The sequence below is a fragment of the Ramularia collo-cygni genome, assembly GCF_900074925.1.
Source record: "Ramularia collo-cygni strain URUG2 genome assembly, contig: RCC_scaffold15, whole genome shotgun sequence".
Lineage (NCBI taxonomy): Eukaryota > Fungi > Ascomycota > Dothideomycetes > Mycosphaerellales > Mycosphaerellaceae > Ramularia > Ramularia collo-cygni.
The window spans coordinates 632595-647555 of record NW_019716269.1 but is presented as its reverse complement, the minus strand read 5'-3'; the positions used below and the strand labels follow the sequence as shown (position 1 = coordinate 647555).

Genomic DNA, 14961 nt, shown 5'->3' with positions numbered 1-14961 from the left:
ACCTAGGCCGCTAGCTGCACATTAATCCGGAGAGAGATGGCTACACAGTGCACTATTACGGAACTTATGTGTCGGGATTGAAGCTGTTCAACGCSGTCCTCGGAATCAAGGAGGAACCTCAAGACAGTTAGGATGGGAGTCTACGACCAAGGGCAAGGACGATGATGCGGCTGAGCGGGTTCTGAGCGGTAGTCAGGATCCTATGGGCGGTGCTGACCACGACAACCCAGAGAAGGTGGCGGAGACGACGGGAGCAAAAAAGACCACCAAGACTGCGATGGAGAGCGGCGTCGACGAGCTCTCTGGTAGTGCTCACTGCTCAAGATTTTTTCAACGGTGCTGACCACGACGACCCAGAGGAGGTGGAGGAGACGACGGAAGGTCCAGGGAGGCCATCAAGCTGGCGATTGAAAGCGGCGCGTCAAACGCAGACTCATCATCATCACCATCATCATCATCATCACCATCACCATCATCACCACCATCACCATCACCATCATCACCACCATCATCAACATCATCTCCATCGTCGCTGATCTTGCACCAGCGGCCCAGGGGACTTTCCAGGCCCACTGGCCGTTTCCGACCGCATTTGACGTTGATCGGGCGAGATGTCCACTGGCATTCCAACCCTACCACTGGAATTGTCCCACATGATCTTCGCAAACGAACTGCGCCCTGAGTGTGTCAATATCKAGGAGGCTCTCCAGCCTCGTGGCGAGAAGTATTACCGGTACCAAACTGGTGAGAAAGCCCTACAGTCGGTCAACCATGCACTCGGGAGGCTAGTGCGAACCAACTTCAGCGACGAAGGGCAAGTTCATGTGATGGTCCGATGCGATAGTCACTAGTTCCCCTCCAACTGCCCAAAGGATCCGATTCAATACGAGCGGGAAAAGACCGAGCAGACGGGAAGAAGCGTATGCGAGATCATGGTCAAAGAACGGAGCAAAGACGCACACACGCATCATGAATACCAGCATGCGGTTCTGAGTCTGAAAATGTTCGGAAAGTGGTTTGAATCACGAGCGGCGTAGCAATACGGTCCGTCAAGTTCCCGCCTCGACTTCTCGGTGAAGTGCCAGGTGGTGCACGAGCTACTAACGCAGGCGGGAGAAAGTCCTAGTAGCTCTGGAAATAATGGTCCAGAGTGGAAATACAACTGTTTTCTCGACAGTAGAGAAGGGGAACAGCTCATCAAAGACTTGTATGCAACACAGGGTGGCGACTCCTCGGGCCTCATCGCGCAGTTGTCCCAGTCGATGGATGATGACGCGAGGCAAGACGTCGTGATAACGTTGTCAGGACAAGAGTAATATTAAGGAAGAGGGTGTAGGAGGTACTCAATGTGATTGACCGTCGCTGTGATGAAACAACGCCGCAAAATGGAGAGCTTATACGAAGTCCTTCATCGTGGGATGTCGTCCTGTGGTGTTGACTCACTTGCATCACGATCAGGAGGAACATCGATGTTGTTGTAAATACAAAAAATGTAGTTTCCAATCTAGACAACCTGCGATTTCTATACGAAGACCAAGGCACCTAAAAATAAACCCCACCGGATCCAAGCCGATCCCCGGGCCAAGAATTGCCGCCCTCGGCATCCCCGCCAAGGAACGCTCCGAATCGTCCGAATCGTTAGTATTTCTCCTGCCAATGCACATGCCAACGCTGGGCGCCTCGTCATCTTTCTAGACGCATCTCTTTGTTCAACAAAGTCCTTTGATCAGTTTGACAATTCTTACCCCTCTCGTTCCAACATCCATCCAACTCCCACGACAATTCACATTCATTTGGAAAATCGTACCTAATTCTTTTTTAATATGCGTTACTCCACCCTCTTTACACTTGCCAGTGGCGCTGCTGCTCAGTTCCGCGGCTTCAACTATGTACGGAAAAAGAAACTCGCTGGTAAAGGAGATGGAGGTGCTGACGTCGGGTGGGAATAGGGAAACCTCGACTTGGACGGCTCGCCACGAACACAACAGGACTTTGAAAACCAGTTCAAAGCCGCCAAAGCTCTTCCTGGCACGGATGGGAAATTCACCGCCGCTCGTCTCTTCACCATGATCCAGGCCGGCACATCGGGAGACCTCATTTCCGCTATTCAAGCCGCTGTGGATACCGACACCACTCTTTTGTTGGGATTGTGGGGAAGTGCTGGACAACAGGCCTTTGATCTGGAGTTGGTTCGTCTTCCATCACAAGGAGAAGGATGATGAATTGTATGCAGAGCTAATGATGTGTCAAGGCCGCTCTGCAATTCGCCATCGACAACTTTGGTGAGGAGCTTGGCTCTCGTGTTGCTGGTATTTCCATTGGCTCCGAAGATCTTTACCGAAACTCGCCGACTGGCATCAAAAACAAGAGCGGCGCTGGTGCGGATCCCGAGCAGCTGGTCAGCTACATTAGACAGGTCAGGGAGTTGATTGAAGGAACTGCCCTTTCCGAGGCGAGCTTGGGCCACGTTGATACTGTGAGTATATGCTTGGACAAGCATGAGACGGCTTGTGACATGGCAGTCCCGTCTACCATGCTCGTGTATAGGAGACATTGCTAATCGACGTGTCTTTTCATAGTGGACTGCATGGGTCAATGGCTCCAACAGTKCCGTCGTCGAAGCCGTCGATTGGGTCGGTACAGACGCATACCCTTACTTCCAAACCGAGGAGGCCAACAGTGTTGATGTACGTATAATCCCATCGTATTCTCAACCACACCAACTAACACTTCCAGGCCGGTGCGGACCTCTTCTTTTCCGCCTACGATGCTGTCGTGGGTGCCTCTCAAGGAAAGCCCGTGTGGGTGACCGAGACCGGTTGGCCCGTAAAAGGACCCAAGAGCAACGAGGCGGAGACTGGAACATCCGAAGCCAAGCAGTACTGGGATGCCGTCTCTTGCCGTCTCCAATCCATGGATGTTAACTTCTGGTGGTWCACTCTCGATGTAAGTCATCTCAGCCCTGCTCTCTTGAAATTACATACTGACTTTTCTCCCCCAAAGGACGACCAAGCCACATCAGACGACGTATCCTTCTCCCTCGTCAGCCCCTCCGATCTCTTCGGCGAACCACTCTTCGATCTCTCCTGCGACGCCCAATCTTCCTCCTCCTCCTCCTCTTCTTCCAAAATAGCTTCCTCAACAGCAGCCTCTTCCAAACAATCAACCGGCACATCCTCGCCCACAACTCTAACAATGGCCGTACCAATCTACAGCACCCCCTCAGGTTCTCGCCCAGCAACTCTCACTCCGATTTCCACTTCCATGCTCACAACTGTCATTTCCGAAGACGTTACTGTTTCCACTGCTGCTGCTGGCCCGCTCGCTACTGGATATTCTCCTGGAACAACGGCCGGTGGAAATGATACTGTTATTCAGGGTCTGCCCTCTGCTCCTACTAGTTCTATGCCTGTTACTTTTGATGGTGGTGCGGTGCGTGCGGGAAGTGTGGGTGGTTTCGCTGCTTTTGTTGCTGGTTTTGCTGCTTGGGTTTTGTAGATTTTGGGAGATGTGCTATGGTGATTGGAATCATTGGTAGGGTTCGTTGAGAATGCTTGTTATGTACAAAATGTGGCTTTCAGATTTAGAATGTTGTATATGTATACAGAGCAAAGCGAACCTACATGATTTCGAAACCCGAAAGCACCATCAATTAGTCTGTATCGATTTTTCGATCAGAGGGTTGGATAGTGATCTCTCTTCGCAAGCTCACAGTAAGCGCCCGAGAATGGAGATGAACTCATCACTTCGGAATCTTACAGGGCATTGGTATCCCTAGTGTTCGTTACCGTTTGAAAACGATCGCCCACCTACGGGCAGACCATACCAGGCAATGCTGTTTGATCAGAAAGTCTTGGCATAGGACTGCACATCGTGGAGGACAGAGCCTTTGTCTACATCAGTAGCACTTCAGAACGATAGCCACAGCAACTTGATCCATATCATTGCACCGTAGATTGGCATTCCGTCACGAAGAAAGGAAATGCTCCTGAGCGTGTCCAACCCCCAGCGTTGTAGATTTCAACTGTGGTCACCCTATTCTATACCGTTGAGTTCCATCAGCAGGCTTACCGTTGTTCACCTACAAGGTCATTCTCCTTAAAAAGAGAAATGCCTCACGGAAGGTCATTATCTGCATACGAACCTATCGTTCCATGGTAACGACAAGTCTTCGAATGCACGAACATATATCCAACGTAAACTTCAACCCATCTTCTCACACTAAGAACATAACAGCCTTTGAAAATCATCAATCCATCAATCCATTCCAGAGACCCTACCCCAGTCCTCAAAATCATGTCCGTGTTCCCCGCTCGGAGCACTTCCTCTCTTCAATGCCCAATGGTACTCCTACCCCCTTCTAGTTCATATCCTACTCAGCTAACTGCTAGCACATCGAAGGGTACGAGCGTGCTTTTCAGCCAGGTTGGGGAATTGCTACATACAGCCCACATCCTCCTAGTCGGGGCTCGAGAACAAGATTTGCTAGACATTGTCCTCCTGTTCGGGAACCGAATACGAGAGCTGTGGGACCACATTGTCCTAGATGGCAGCCAAAAGGAAGAACTACTAGACCCTACCCGCCCTGGTTAGGAACCGAGAACGAAGTGACATGGTGCGAACGAGGTTAAAAAAGTCATAATCCCGTCTACTAACGATCGACTTCTACGCCACTTTCCATGGACCTCACGAGAATACAATTACATGATATTGAACAGCGTAATTTATTGAAGCTTTCTCGAACGTCGCCTATAGTTTGAGATATGGTTCTCTACTCGGCTCCCCTTCGTAAAGGCACTTTTTAAAGACAGAGATTGGAACTGCCTACTATAGCCACATAGTAGGATCGAATATAATCTTCTCCAAGGGAGGGGAGTAAGTACTTTGTCCGAAATGAAATAAAAAAAGTCCTACTTCTCCCCGTCCCGATGCCTATACTTTGTAGTAAAACTTTTATATGCTAGAGGATGGTAAATGTCACCCGTGGTTCTATATACATCTCTCTTTTCCCTCTCCTCCGGAACTACGTTTTAAAAAGGTAGAGTGTGCTACTGCCTACCTTAGAGAAGTAGTACACTCCTATACTAGGCCTACGATCGGTAGGCGTATGCCTAAATTTTGCGAAATGTTAGGCCGTAAAGCTTTCACTTGAAGTAAAAGACCTTATACATAACAAGAGATGGTACATATCGCCTATACTTCCACGGATATCTCTCCTTTATCTCTCCTCTTAAACCGCATCTTTAAAAGGCATAGGGTACTACTACCGACCTTAGCTAAGCAGTACATTCCTATACCTAGGCCTACGATAGATAGGCGTCTACCTAAATCTTACAGAACCTCTACTATAAGGCTTCTACTTAAAGTTAATACCGCCGTATATTTGAAGATGCTACATTCCGCCCCATCTCTAGCTAGAATCTCTCCTCTTACTCTCCTTTATAACGGGAAGTTTTAAAGGTGTAGTTGACTGCTCTTTAGCATAGCAAAGCAGTGTAAAGCCTCACTAAGACTAGAGTGAGGAGATACAGTCGTTTTGAAACAACGATTAACAGGCGCCTTACTCAAGTTCTCGCCAAATTTTCCCTAAAGGCAGCTTTACCTAAGATCAAAGACGTCTCACAATGAGACATCCTCATCGTCGCCTACGAGTTCATATAGCGGTTGAGCTCCACAACTGCTAACGGTTCGAGTAAAGAGGTCATCTATTCCGACGGTAAGCGCTGCTTGATTGTCGGGTTGGTAATCCACGCACTGTTCTGATCTGTGTATTGAACTGTAATGTTCAACTCCTAATATTCAACTCCTGTAGCCCGCTTTGCTCTGTTTCGTTGCGGCGGATCAACGAACCTATTGCCCGTAGAGACCGCTTTAGTTGTCGCACCTTGTCCACTGAGATGCCGAGTCCGTGAGCGGTGATCTCAATGAAGATCTGGACTGCTCTCGCTTTGCTGAGCGCCATTKGCAAGAGCTTCTTAATGCAGCTCATACGGCTTGTCTTTGAATCGGAACACGCCTAGATCGTTGTCCTTCGCCACGAACATGTCCTTGAATCGGAACACGCCTGGATTGTTGTCCTTTACCACGAACACGTCCATGAATCGGAACACGCCTGGATTGTTGTCTTTCGCCAAGAACACGTCCTTGAATCGGAACACGCCTGGATCGTTGTCCTTCGCCACGAACATGTCGTCGAACCGGAACACGCCTAGATCGTTGTCCTTCGCCACGMACACGTCTGAACCGAAACACGCCTGGATTGTTGTCCTTCGCCACGAGCATGTCCATCTCTTCTCTCTCTCTCCTTTACGACAGGGAACTTTGAAGGCAGAGTTTAGTACTCCTTAGCATAGACAAGCAGTGTAGAACCTCGGAGATACTAAATCGGGGAGACTTGGCTATATTTCAAGACCGAAACTGATAGGCGACCAGCCTCAACTGTCGGAAATCCTCCCGTTGCGAAAATTCCACGTCAGAGAAGTGGTATCTCTTGACGAGAGATTGTGATTGCCGCTACGATTCCATACCTTATTCTCTTCTCACTCTCCTGAACGAAAGGGGTTTCTAAAGGCAGAGTTTCCTACTCTTTAGCAGAGATTAGCAGTATACAACCTCATGTACACTAAAACGGGGAGACTTGGCTGTCATTCGTGAGAGGCGTTTAGCCCAAACTCCCGAGAAACCCCGTTGCGATCGTCTTACCTGCCATAGATGGTGTCTCTTGGCGATAGATGGTGATTGCCGCTACGATTTCATACCTCATTCTCTCTCGCTCTCCTCCGAGGCGGCGACTTTGGTATGCAGAGATCGTTACTGCTGGGCACAGACGGGGAGTATAGAGCCTTGTGAAGACCAAAACCAAGAGGCGACTAGTCTAAAATCTCGACAAATCTCCCCTTGCGATCGTCCTACCTACTATAGATGGTGTTTCTTGGCGAGAGATAGTGATTGCCGCCTACGATTTCATGATCGTTCTACTCTCACTCTCCTCCGAGACGGCGACTTTGATATGCAGAGATCGTTACTGCTGAGCACAGACAGGGAGTATACATCATTGAGAACGACTAGAAAACACAGCAAAAGTCCCATTTTATAATCTAAAACCACAAAAAACCCACGAGAAAACCGCCCGAAACCGCCCAACTCCATCCCAAACCCGCCCACCCCTCACACACCATCCTCACTATCCCTAACCCGCTTCAACAACTCATTCATCCTCGTCTCAGACGTAAACCCCTCAAACAAACCCTCTTGTTTCAAATACCCCCGAAGTTGCGGAACAGTAAACTTGGTGACATTTCCCGCCGTCCACGCCTCACGCATTTCCTCACGACTCGGGATCGGTTTCGCAGGTTTCTTGGCCTTTTTCCCACCAGCAGCGGCAGAAGAAGTTGGGAGAAGACCCGCGGAATCGACGTCGGAGTCTCGAGCAGCTTGCTTATTCTGCCGCTTTTTCTTCGCCGCGGGAGTCTTCGGGGAGTTGTTGTTTTCCAGCTCAGCGGCTTCGAGATCCCGCTTCTTCTTGTCGTAGCGGGATGGATTGGTGGTTCCGAAGCGGAGGTGTGCTTCAGCTTGAGCGGCTACTTTGGGAGGAAGCTGGCCTGATAGGATGGTTGTTTTGGGCTGTTTGTGGGTGGCGAGCAGGTCTGTTACGTCGGTTTCTTCGGCTTGTTTGCTGGGAGAAGAAGCTGCTGGGCCGAAAGCTGCTTCGAGCAAGTTGGTGGGAGGTTTGGAGGTGGGGGAAGGTGAGGGGAGAGTGGATGGAAGTTTCGCCGTTCCCTTCTTCTTGCTCGACGATGTTGGGTGCGACATTTTCGCTTCTTCTTCCAGAGGATGATGATGCGAGGTTGATGGCGCGTCCTCCGTCTCGTCCACAGCAGTCAAAGTCGTCACCGCGTCAGGGAAATCCGCCGCGGTCGCAAAAGTAGCCAGGAGATTCGGTCGGCGGAATTGCAGGGGAAGGATGTCAAGGTCGATGGCTTTCTGACAATAAAACTCAAACTCGTCCTTGCCAAGCCGACCCTTTTCTTCCCGCCCATGATCCGGGAATTCAGCGGCGATCAGCTTAGCAAGCAACTCCGTCTTCACCACACCCTCATCCGTCGTGGGCATCTGGAAGCCAGTGACCTTGATACTGACTTCACAGTTGTTTGTCGTTGTAGCGACAGCTTCCAGAACAGCAGCATCATTCAGATCAATCCACTTCAAGACCGCCAGACCAACTCGTCCCCATGCGTCAGCATGCTGAATCTCTTCATCAACGGTACCAAGCAGACGGAATTTCTCCACGACCTGCTCAATACTCGCCTCACTGATCTTCTCCCCCAAGACTTCCAGTCCATACTGTCGCAAATTCTCCTCGACCATTTTCCTCACCGCAGAATCGAATTCTTTGCGCGGAGAATAGCCATGAATCTCAGCAGAGAGCTTTCCATCCACATGGCTAGTGAAGCTGACGCGCAGAGTCGTGCTGGTGATGGGAAGATGGCGCAGGAAAGCAGCCGCGTCTTCCGAGAGAAATTTCTCGACTAGGCTTCCGTCCTTTCCATGCCGGACTCCTTCGGGTGCAAACTTGGATGTTGGTGGAGGAGGGACGTAGGCAGGTCGAGGAAAAATTTCGTTGTAGTGCAGCCATGCGGGTGCGCGGAGATCTCGAGGCTGGGAGGTGCTGGAGGGTTGGCTCATGTTTGCGGTCGCGGGATCTTCAGGGGTGATGAAGTGCTTGGTGTATGGTTACTGTTGGTTTGTCGATGGATATACGAGCGCGTCTGTGGGCGCACGTGGAACAGGAAGGGTTCGACGGAGAAGATGCAGGTCGATTGTTGTGTTGTTGGAAGATCCCAGAGTTCGGCGAGTGGGCGGACAGGTAAGATTTTGGCTGACCAAGTCAGTGTTACCCGAGAGCGTTGCCATGACATGACAGCCAGGCAGATCGACCACAAGGGAGAATACAACTCGACTCTTCAATATGAACAACTCGTCTCAAGCACGAGTTCCAGGTGGGAGGTTGGTATACTTGCTCACAGCTCGACGATCACAGCTCAGGGGTCACTGCAACTGGAGTGCCATTTGTCACACTCGACAGAGGTAGAACCTTCCATCGACTGGTGTACCCAGCTCCACGACTCCTAAACAGGCATGCTGTGCTCTCTGGATCTCCACATTTCCAGCAATGCATTCTTATCAAGTCTGCGTGCTCACAGCGGTACGAGCCACATCTGTCTCTCTCAAGGGCCTCAAGGCTTTGAACTCAAATCGACCATTCTGTGTTAATCAACAACAACAAGAAACCACAACAAAAGTTCAAAAACCTCTCCTGGACAGCGAAGAGCCATCCCATATCCTCAACCGCGCATATCGTCCATGCACACCAGCAAAGTCTACACACCACACAAAAACTCTGCACTCCAACCAAGACGAACGCTACCCCAAAGACCCAGTAAGATTACTGGCCCAGACATATCCAAATCCGTCCTCCAATCCAACCTAAAAGAGTCCGCGTCGAAAAGACATACCCAGTGCATAGAGAGAAGTTTTGTAAGGCGCAGAAGTAGACTAAGCCTCCAACCATCGTTCAACCACATCATCTGCAATGGAAAGAACGATCTCACAGAAACTCTCCATTCCAAATCTTACCTCAATTACTTCAAGCAAACAATCAGAAGTGGTTAGCAAGACCAGGTGTATGCATCATCCTCATCCATCCCGGTTTCTATCTGGAAACCTTGCTTTCGGTAGACTTGACGATCGTAAACCTACTAGTACCCTTACTACTAACAAGGTAGTCCGTTATTCAATAGAGAGAGTAATAGAGACCTCTGCTCCTATGAAAACTTCTCATGTCGACAGCTCTGCTAACAACGATACGAGCCAACAAGCTCACTACATCAACCCTAACCCTAAGCTCAACAGCGATGATCGCTTGGCGACGAGCGCTTATCGACGACCAGCGCGCTGATAGAAGTCTGACGGTCATCCACAAACATCAACATGACAGACGATCGATGATATAGAGAATAGAGGATCCACTCACTTCTTGTGCATTCATCACTGCTCCTTACCGATTCTATGACCAGTCTTGGCGGAACTCACAACTTCCCCCGTCCCAGTACTACTCATCCACATCCGTACTCTCCCCTCCATCCTCCCAATGAACGTGCTTAACGATCTTCTTCTTCTTCATCGGGAAATCCGGATTCTTCAATTTCAAGATAAAGCCCGATCGCGTCTCCACTTGCTGCTCCATCGCGTCTTCAATTTCTCCATCCTCCTCCTCTCCACTTTCCTCCTCATCATCCGCCTCCTCCCAGCTCTCCTCCCCCCCCTCCTCATCTGTGGCATACTTCTGATCCAGAATCGCAGCAGCAACAACAACGAGTGAAGCTTTGGGGGTATGCCACGTCCGATGCTCCCCCCCATGGTCCAAGAAAGCACGAAGGGACTTTTTGGTGACGGAGGTCCAGTCATTCGTAGTACGAGCTTCTTTCAAGTCGCTGATCGAAGGAAGGTCAGGGTCTGCGCGCTTTCGCGCGTAATCGGAGTTGGAGCAGGGAGGAGGTTGTGGGGAGTCTTCCATGAGAGAGTCGCGTCTGAGCGACTCGTCCGACGTGACGGATAGCGTGGCATCGATGGGCAGATGCACATCACCGTCTCCATCTTCCTCATCGTCGTCGAAGATATCCTCCAACCCCACCATAGGAGGCATCTCATCGTAATACCTCTGTTCCGCAGCAGTCATCTTCCCATCTTTAGTAAAACTCTCCTTGAATCCCCGACAGCACTCCAAAGAAAACTTGCTCAAATCCCTCCACTTCAACCCTCGGATTCCAATCGTCACAAGTCCCACCTCAGCTCTCCGAATCTCCACAGCAACGTTGTCCACGCTGCCGAAATCAAACAGAGCCATAACAACATGCACCAATCGACTAGGTATAATCGCCGAATTCCCATCTTTCGTCCTAAGATGTCCGATCCGCATGGCAATTTTGATCAAAACGGAACTCTCAACGGCAGCACCCAAGATATCCTGCTGGAGAGTTTGCATGTTTGCTTGAACGCGCGTTTGTAGCGCCTCATCGATGATGGGATGAGAGGCGACAAAGCCGGAGATGGTGCAGCTGATTCTGTTGTTTTTATATATTAAAGCCAGAATCATTGAGGGGGTGAACATGTCTAGTTTCGAGAGAGCGGTGAATGCCGCGTTTCCGCGGTGGATGGTCGGGGTGGTGGAGCTCGATGTCGCGACTACTTGTTGCTCGTCTAGAGCGTTGATGGATGGCGTGGTGGCTGCTGCTGTTGCTGGAGTCGAGCTTGCTCCAGGGAGAGACGACGGGGCGACGGGCGGGCAGGAGGGAAGCATCTTGTCTAGGGATGATGTTGCCGTGGGTGTTGTTGGGAAGGGCTCGAGGAAAGTCAAGCCCGACTAGGTTGGGATGGTGACCCTGCTTCGCGCTAGACGGAGAGGCACGAACTGCGGAGTGACGTCCTGGAATACATGTAGCAAAGGACAGATCCTTCTTCTCTGAGCTATACATTCTCTGCAATGAATAAACGCTTCGATGGACAACATCATCTGGCGCTTCAACAGCAATAAAAATTCAACTGGAAGACATCTGGAACCCTCGCTACCTCGCCGCCTTGCACCATGCAAAGCTTCTCCCGAATCCATGGACGGGCAAAGTAGGACCACGGGGGGTAGAAGGTAATATACTGCGTGGCTGGAAGATGTGAGGCCAGTCCGGCCAACCCGAGAAGCTTTTGAGGACAGTCCTGAGGTTGAGGACACCATGTTTCCTGCATGTATGCCCACAGTCCGGCACTTCGCTTCCCATTTATCTTCCCAGACACTTGAAAAAGTCCCACGAATCAGTTCTCTCCCAACCCCAATAACACAACCACAACCACAACCATGAACGGCTCAAACAACGCCGCCGCGCAACCATCAAGCCAAAACTCCACGCAATCACCTGCTTCAACAGCCCTCTCCATGATCTATCTATACCACCTCCATCCACCGTCTCCACGATCCATCTACACCCTCAAATCAACAACGCCGGAACACCCGAAGGAATCTTCGGAAAGCCACACCGTGCCTTTCCTCGTTGCAAACGCAACATACCTGCACCTGACAGCCCTTGTCGACCCCGAGAAATGCCAGCACCCTGAAGACAGGGAACTCCGCCATCGGCTCCTTCAGACAGTTTCACTCTTTGAACACGTTATGGAATATCCGATTGTGGCTGGGGAGACTTAAAAAGAGAAGAGAGAGCTGAGGAAGAGCTTTTGGGAGATGGGGAGGTTTGTGTTGCGTGAGGAGTGAATGGGACTGGAAGAATGGGAGAATGGAAGAATGGTGGAATCATCGAAGGAATATTACTGCTCTGTTGTATCCAGATCTGTGACTACGACAGGCTGTAGATGGCCAAGAAAATAAAAATTGGCCTGCATTACGAAGGGTCAATCGATGATGTGGATTCATGGAATGTCGTGAAGTTGGTGCACTGCATACATAGTTATTCGGCTCCTCACGGCACATCCCAAGCTACAATATCGAGTAGTTTAACCTGGATGAGTCGTACTGTACGGTACCATGGGACAAGTCTTCCCTTGAGGACACTTTTAAATTCTAAGTTCAGAGTTTATATTTGAGGACGCCCTATCGCCCATATATAATCTACTCTCCATCCCGCGCAATTCCCCATCTCACTTCTTCTCCTCACACCATCACAACTTCTCTCCACCACCCAAAATTCAACAAAATCCAAAATAGGATCCCAACAACAGCCATGGAGACCCCCAACACCCCTCCCCAATCCTCAATGAGATCCATCTACCTTCAAATCCAACGCGCCACAACCCCCGAAACAACCCTCGGGATCACCGAGCAAGCAACTCTAACGACTGTCCGATCCGCATATAAACGTCTCGCTCTTCTGCTGCATCCAGATAAATGTACTGTGGAGAAGAGGAATCATCATTCCGCTCTGTTTCGCAAAGTTAAGGACGCCCATGATATGCTTATGCAACATATTGGAGAGGGTTTGCGGGTGGAGGAGAGAGGGGGAGGAGAAGGTGAAAGAGAAGAAGAAGAAGAAGAAGAAGAAGAAGAAGAAGAAGAACCGGAGCAAGAACAATTCTTCTGCGCCTCAATGAAGTATGATTTGGCGGACAGTCAGTGGGATGTTGAAGAGGTTAGGATTGGGTGGAAAGGAGTGAGAGTTGGAGTTAGTGTTGTTTGAGGCTGAGTTGTTGATGTCATGAGCGATAACAGTGGCCTGAAGTACTCTCTGGATTGATGAACTGGCTACGTTGCTGGTAATAATCGTTCCAGGATGCATGGAATGGTGGACTCTGCAGAGAGAGCGAAGCCTTGGGACACGATGGGCATGACTGAGGGTGTCGTATCCCACTGATTGACACTGGCTTGGTGAAAATTGGATGGAGCGGTCTTGGGGTCGGGTTGTTCGTGTTTCTTTTATATAAGCATGAGGATGCTTTCATGCCCGGTCGATGTAGATGATTGGGGTGGCTTCGTATATGTTACTGTCATTGTTCTTGTATGAAAACGGTCAAGATTCAGTGACTCCCCTCTCGCTTTCTCACTGCACCGGTCCGTGGGTGTCTGATCTGCCAAGAACTTCCGAGAAATTCCGACAACATGCCTCTTGCCAATAGCTGCCATGGTGAAGTCGTGGGATGGAAGAGTAATGATTGTGAACGCCATGTCCGACTCTGGCTAGTTCTCTTGCATCAGCACTGCGGTCATCATATCGGGATGCTGCGAAGCTGGCTTTGTGTATGTTACTGTCGTGATCTCTATGGACAGAATCAAGATTCAGTGTCTTCTCTCTCGCTTTCTTAGTGAACCGGTTCCAGGGCGTCTGATCTGCCATCAACTTCCGATCACATGTTTCTTGCCAATAGGTGCCATGCCGTATGGCTGTCTTCACGTCATGCCTCGTGTTGGAGTCGTAGGATGGAAGAGATTCAATCGTGAGCGGTATTTTGACTTCGGTCAGTTCTCTTGCGTCGGMCGGTTCTCTTGCGTCGGCGCTGCTGTTATCATCATGTCGGAATGCTGTGGGCCTTGCTTTCCCGTATTGCAGCTTTTGTTGTTCTCGACGAAGAGAAGTTAAATTGTCGAGCCTGCAGAGAACGAGGCCTCAGGATACTATGTACTTGAGGATACCTTGTCCTGGTGAATAATCCTCATATCGACAGCTCGGGCACTTGGTATGAAGTTGACTAAGCATCTCTCGAGAGTTGCTTGGCGAGTCCAGCCGGGGTGCACCCTCTTCCTGTCTTCATCAAACACATTTCCAAACATCTGCACAGTCCACCAACCACCATCACCAACAACCACCCCTCCACCAACTCACAATGGCAGCCTCCAAGGTCTTCGCCACCACCGCGCTCCTCGAGAAAATCTTTCTCCATCTCCCTGCCCGCGACATTTTGTTTCTCCAGGGCACCAGCAAGAATTTCTACAACAAAGTCAACGAATCAACCGCGCTGCAGCGACGTATGAGCTGCCTGATCGAGCGGGCTCCGGTGCACCCAGCTCAGAACAATGACATGCAGGAACGTAGCGAAAAAAACCGCTTGGCCGAGAGAATTCTGAATCATATCAAAAACCGGGTGAACGCCCTGCTATTCGATGAGCGAACCAACATCTTCTTCGACCTGAACGCGAAAGGTAATTCCCACGGATACCACATCACCGTCTCCACTACCCTCGCTCGGGTTAAGAACGAACAGCACTCCTTTCAGCAAATGTTCCTCACTCAGCCACCGGTCAAGTCAGTCACTTTGGAGATGAAACTCACTTCTTTCTTCGATCATTCCTACAAACATACCATCACCAGCGAGGTTGGGGTGCGTGTCTCGGACTTGGTCAAAGTCATGCGGGAATGGGCCATGATCGATGATCAGGAGGCCAAGGTGACCTTTGGTTTCGATTAG

At 50.2% G+C, this 14961-nt stretch overlaps 6 protein-coding genes; 3 read left to right on the top strand and 3 right to left on the bottom strand.

Moving 5' to 3' along the window:
• Positions 1–1823: 1823 nt before the first annotated feature.
• RCC_08843 (related to glucan 1,3-beta-glucosidase) lies at positions 1824–3498 on the top strand (the record flags this gene model as incomplete). XM_023774089.1 has 6 exons in its annotated part: positions 1824–1889; positions 1950–2189; positions 2252–2476; positions 2580–2687; positions 2737–2946; positions 3004–3498. The coding sequence occupies 6 exons, from the start codon at positions 1824–1826 to the stop codon at positions 3496–3498; spliced, it is 1344 nt and encodes a 447-aa protein (XP_023629857.1).
• Positions 3499–5985: 2487 nt separating this feature from the next.
• RCC_08842 (uncharacterized protein) lies at positions 5986–6288 on the bottom strand (the record flags this gene model as incomplete). Its single annotated transcript, XM_023774088.1, has 1 exon — positions 5986–6288. One exon carries the CDS (start codon positions 6286–6288, stop codon positions 5986–5988), a length of 303 nt encoding a protein of 100 aa, XP_023629856.1.
• Positions 6289–7167: 879 nt separating this feature from the next.
• On the bottom strand, positions 7168–8685 carry RCC_08841 (uncharacterized protein; the record flags this gene model as incomplete). Its single annotated transcript, XM_023774087.1, has 1 exon — positions 7168–8685. The coding sequence occupies one exon, from the start codon at positions 8683–8685 to the stop codon at positions 7168–7170; it is 1518 nt and encodes a 505-aa protein (XP_023629855.1).
• Positions 8686–10111: 1426 nt separating this feature from the next.
• RCC_08840 (uncharacterized protein) lies at positions 10112–11359 on the bottom strand (the record flags this gene model as incomplete). Its single annotated transcript, XM_023774086.1, has 1 exon — positions 10112–11359. The coding sequence occupies one exon, from the start codon at positions 11357–11359 to the stop codon at positions 10112–10114; it is 1248 nt and encodes a 415-aa protein (XP_023629854.1).
• Positions 11360–11908: 549 nt separating this feature from the next.
• On the top strand, positions 11909–12253 carry RCC_08839 (uncharacterized protein; the record flags this gene model as incomplete). The annotated part of the gene is made up of 1 exon (XM_023774085.1): positions 11909–12253. The coding sequence occupies one exon, from the start codon at positions 11909–11911 to the stop codon at positions 12251–12253; it is 345 nt and encodes a 114-aa protein (XP_023629853.1).
• A 2126-nt stretch (positions 12254–14379) lies between these two features.
• RCC_08838 (uncharacterized protein) lies at positions 14380–14961 on the top strand (the record flags this gene model as incomplete). Its single annotated transcript, XM_023774084.1, has 1 exon — positions 14380–14961. One exon carries the CDS (start codon positions 14380–14382, stop codon positions 14959–14961), a length of 582 nt encoding a protein of 193 aa, XP_023629852.1.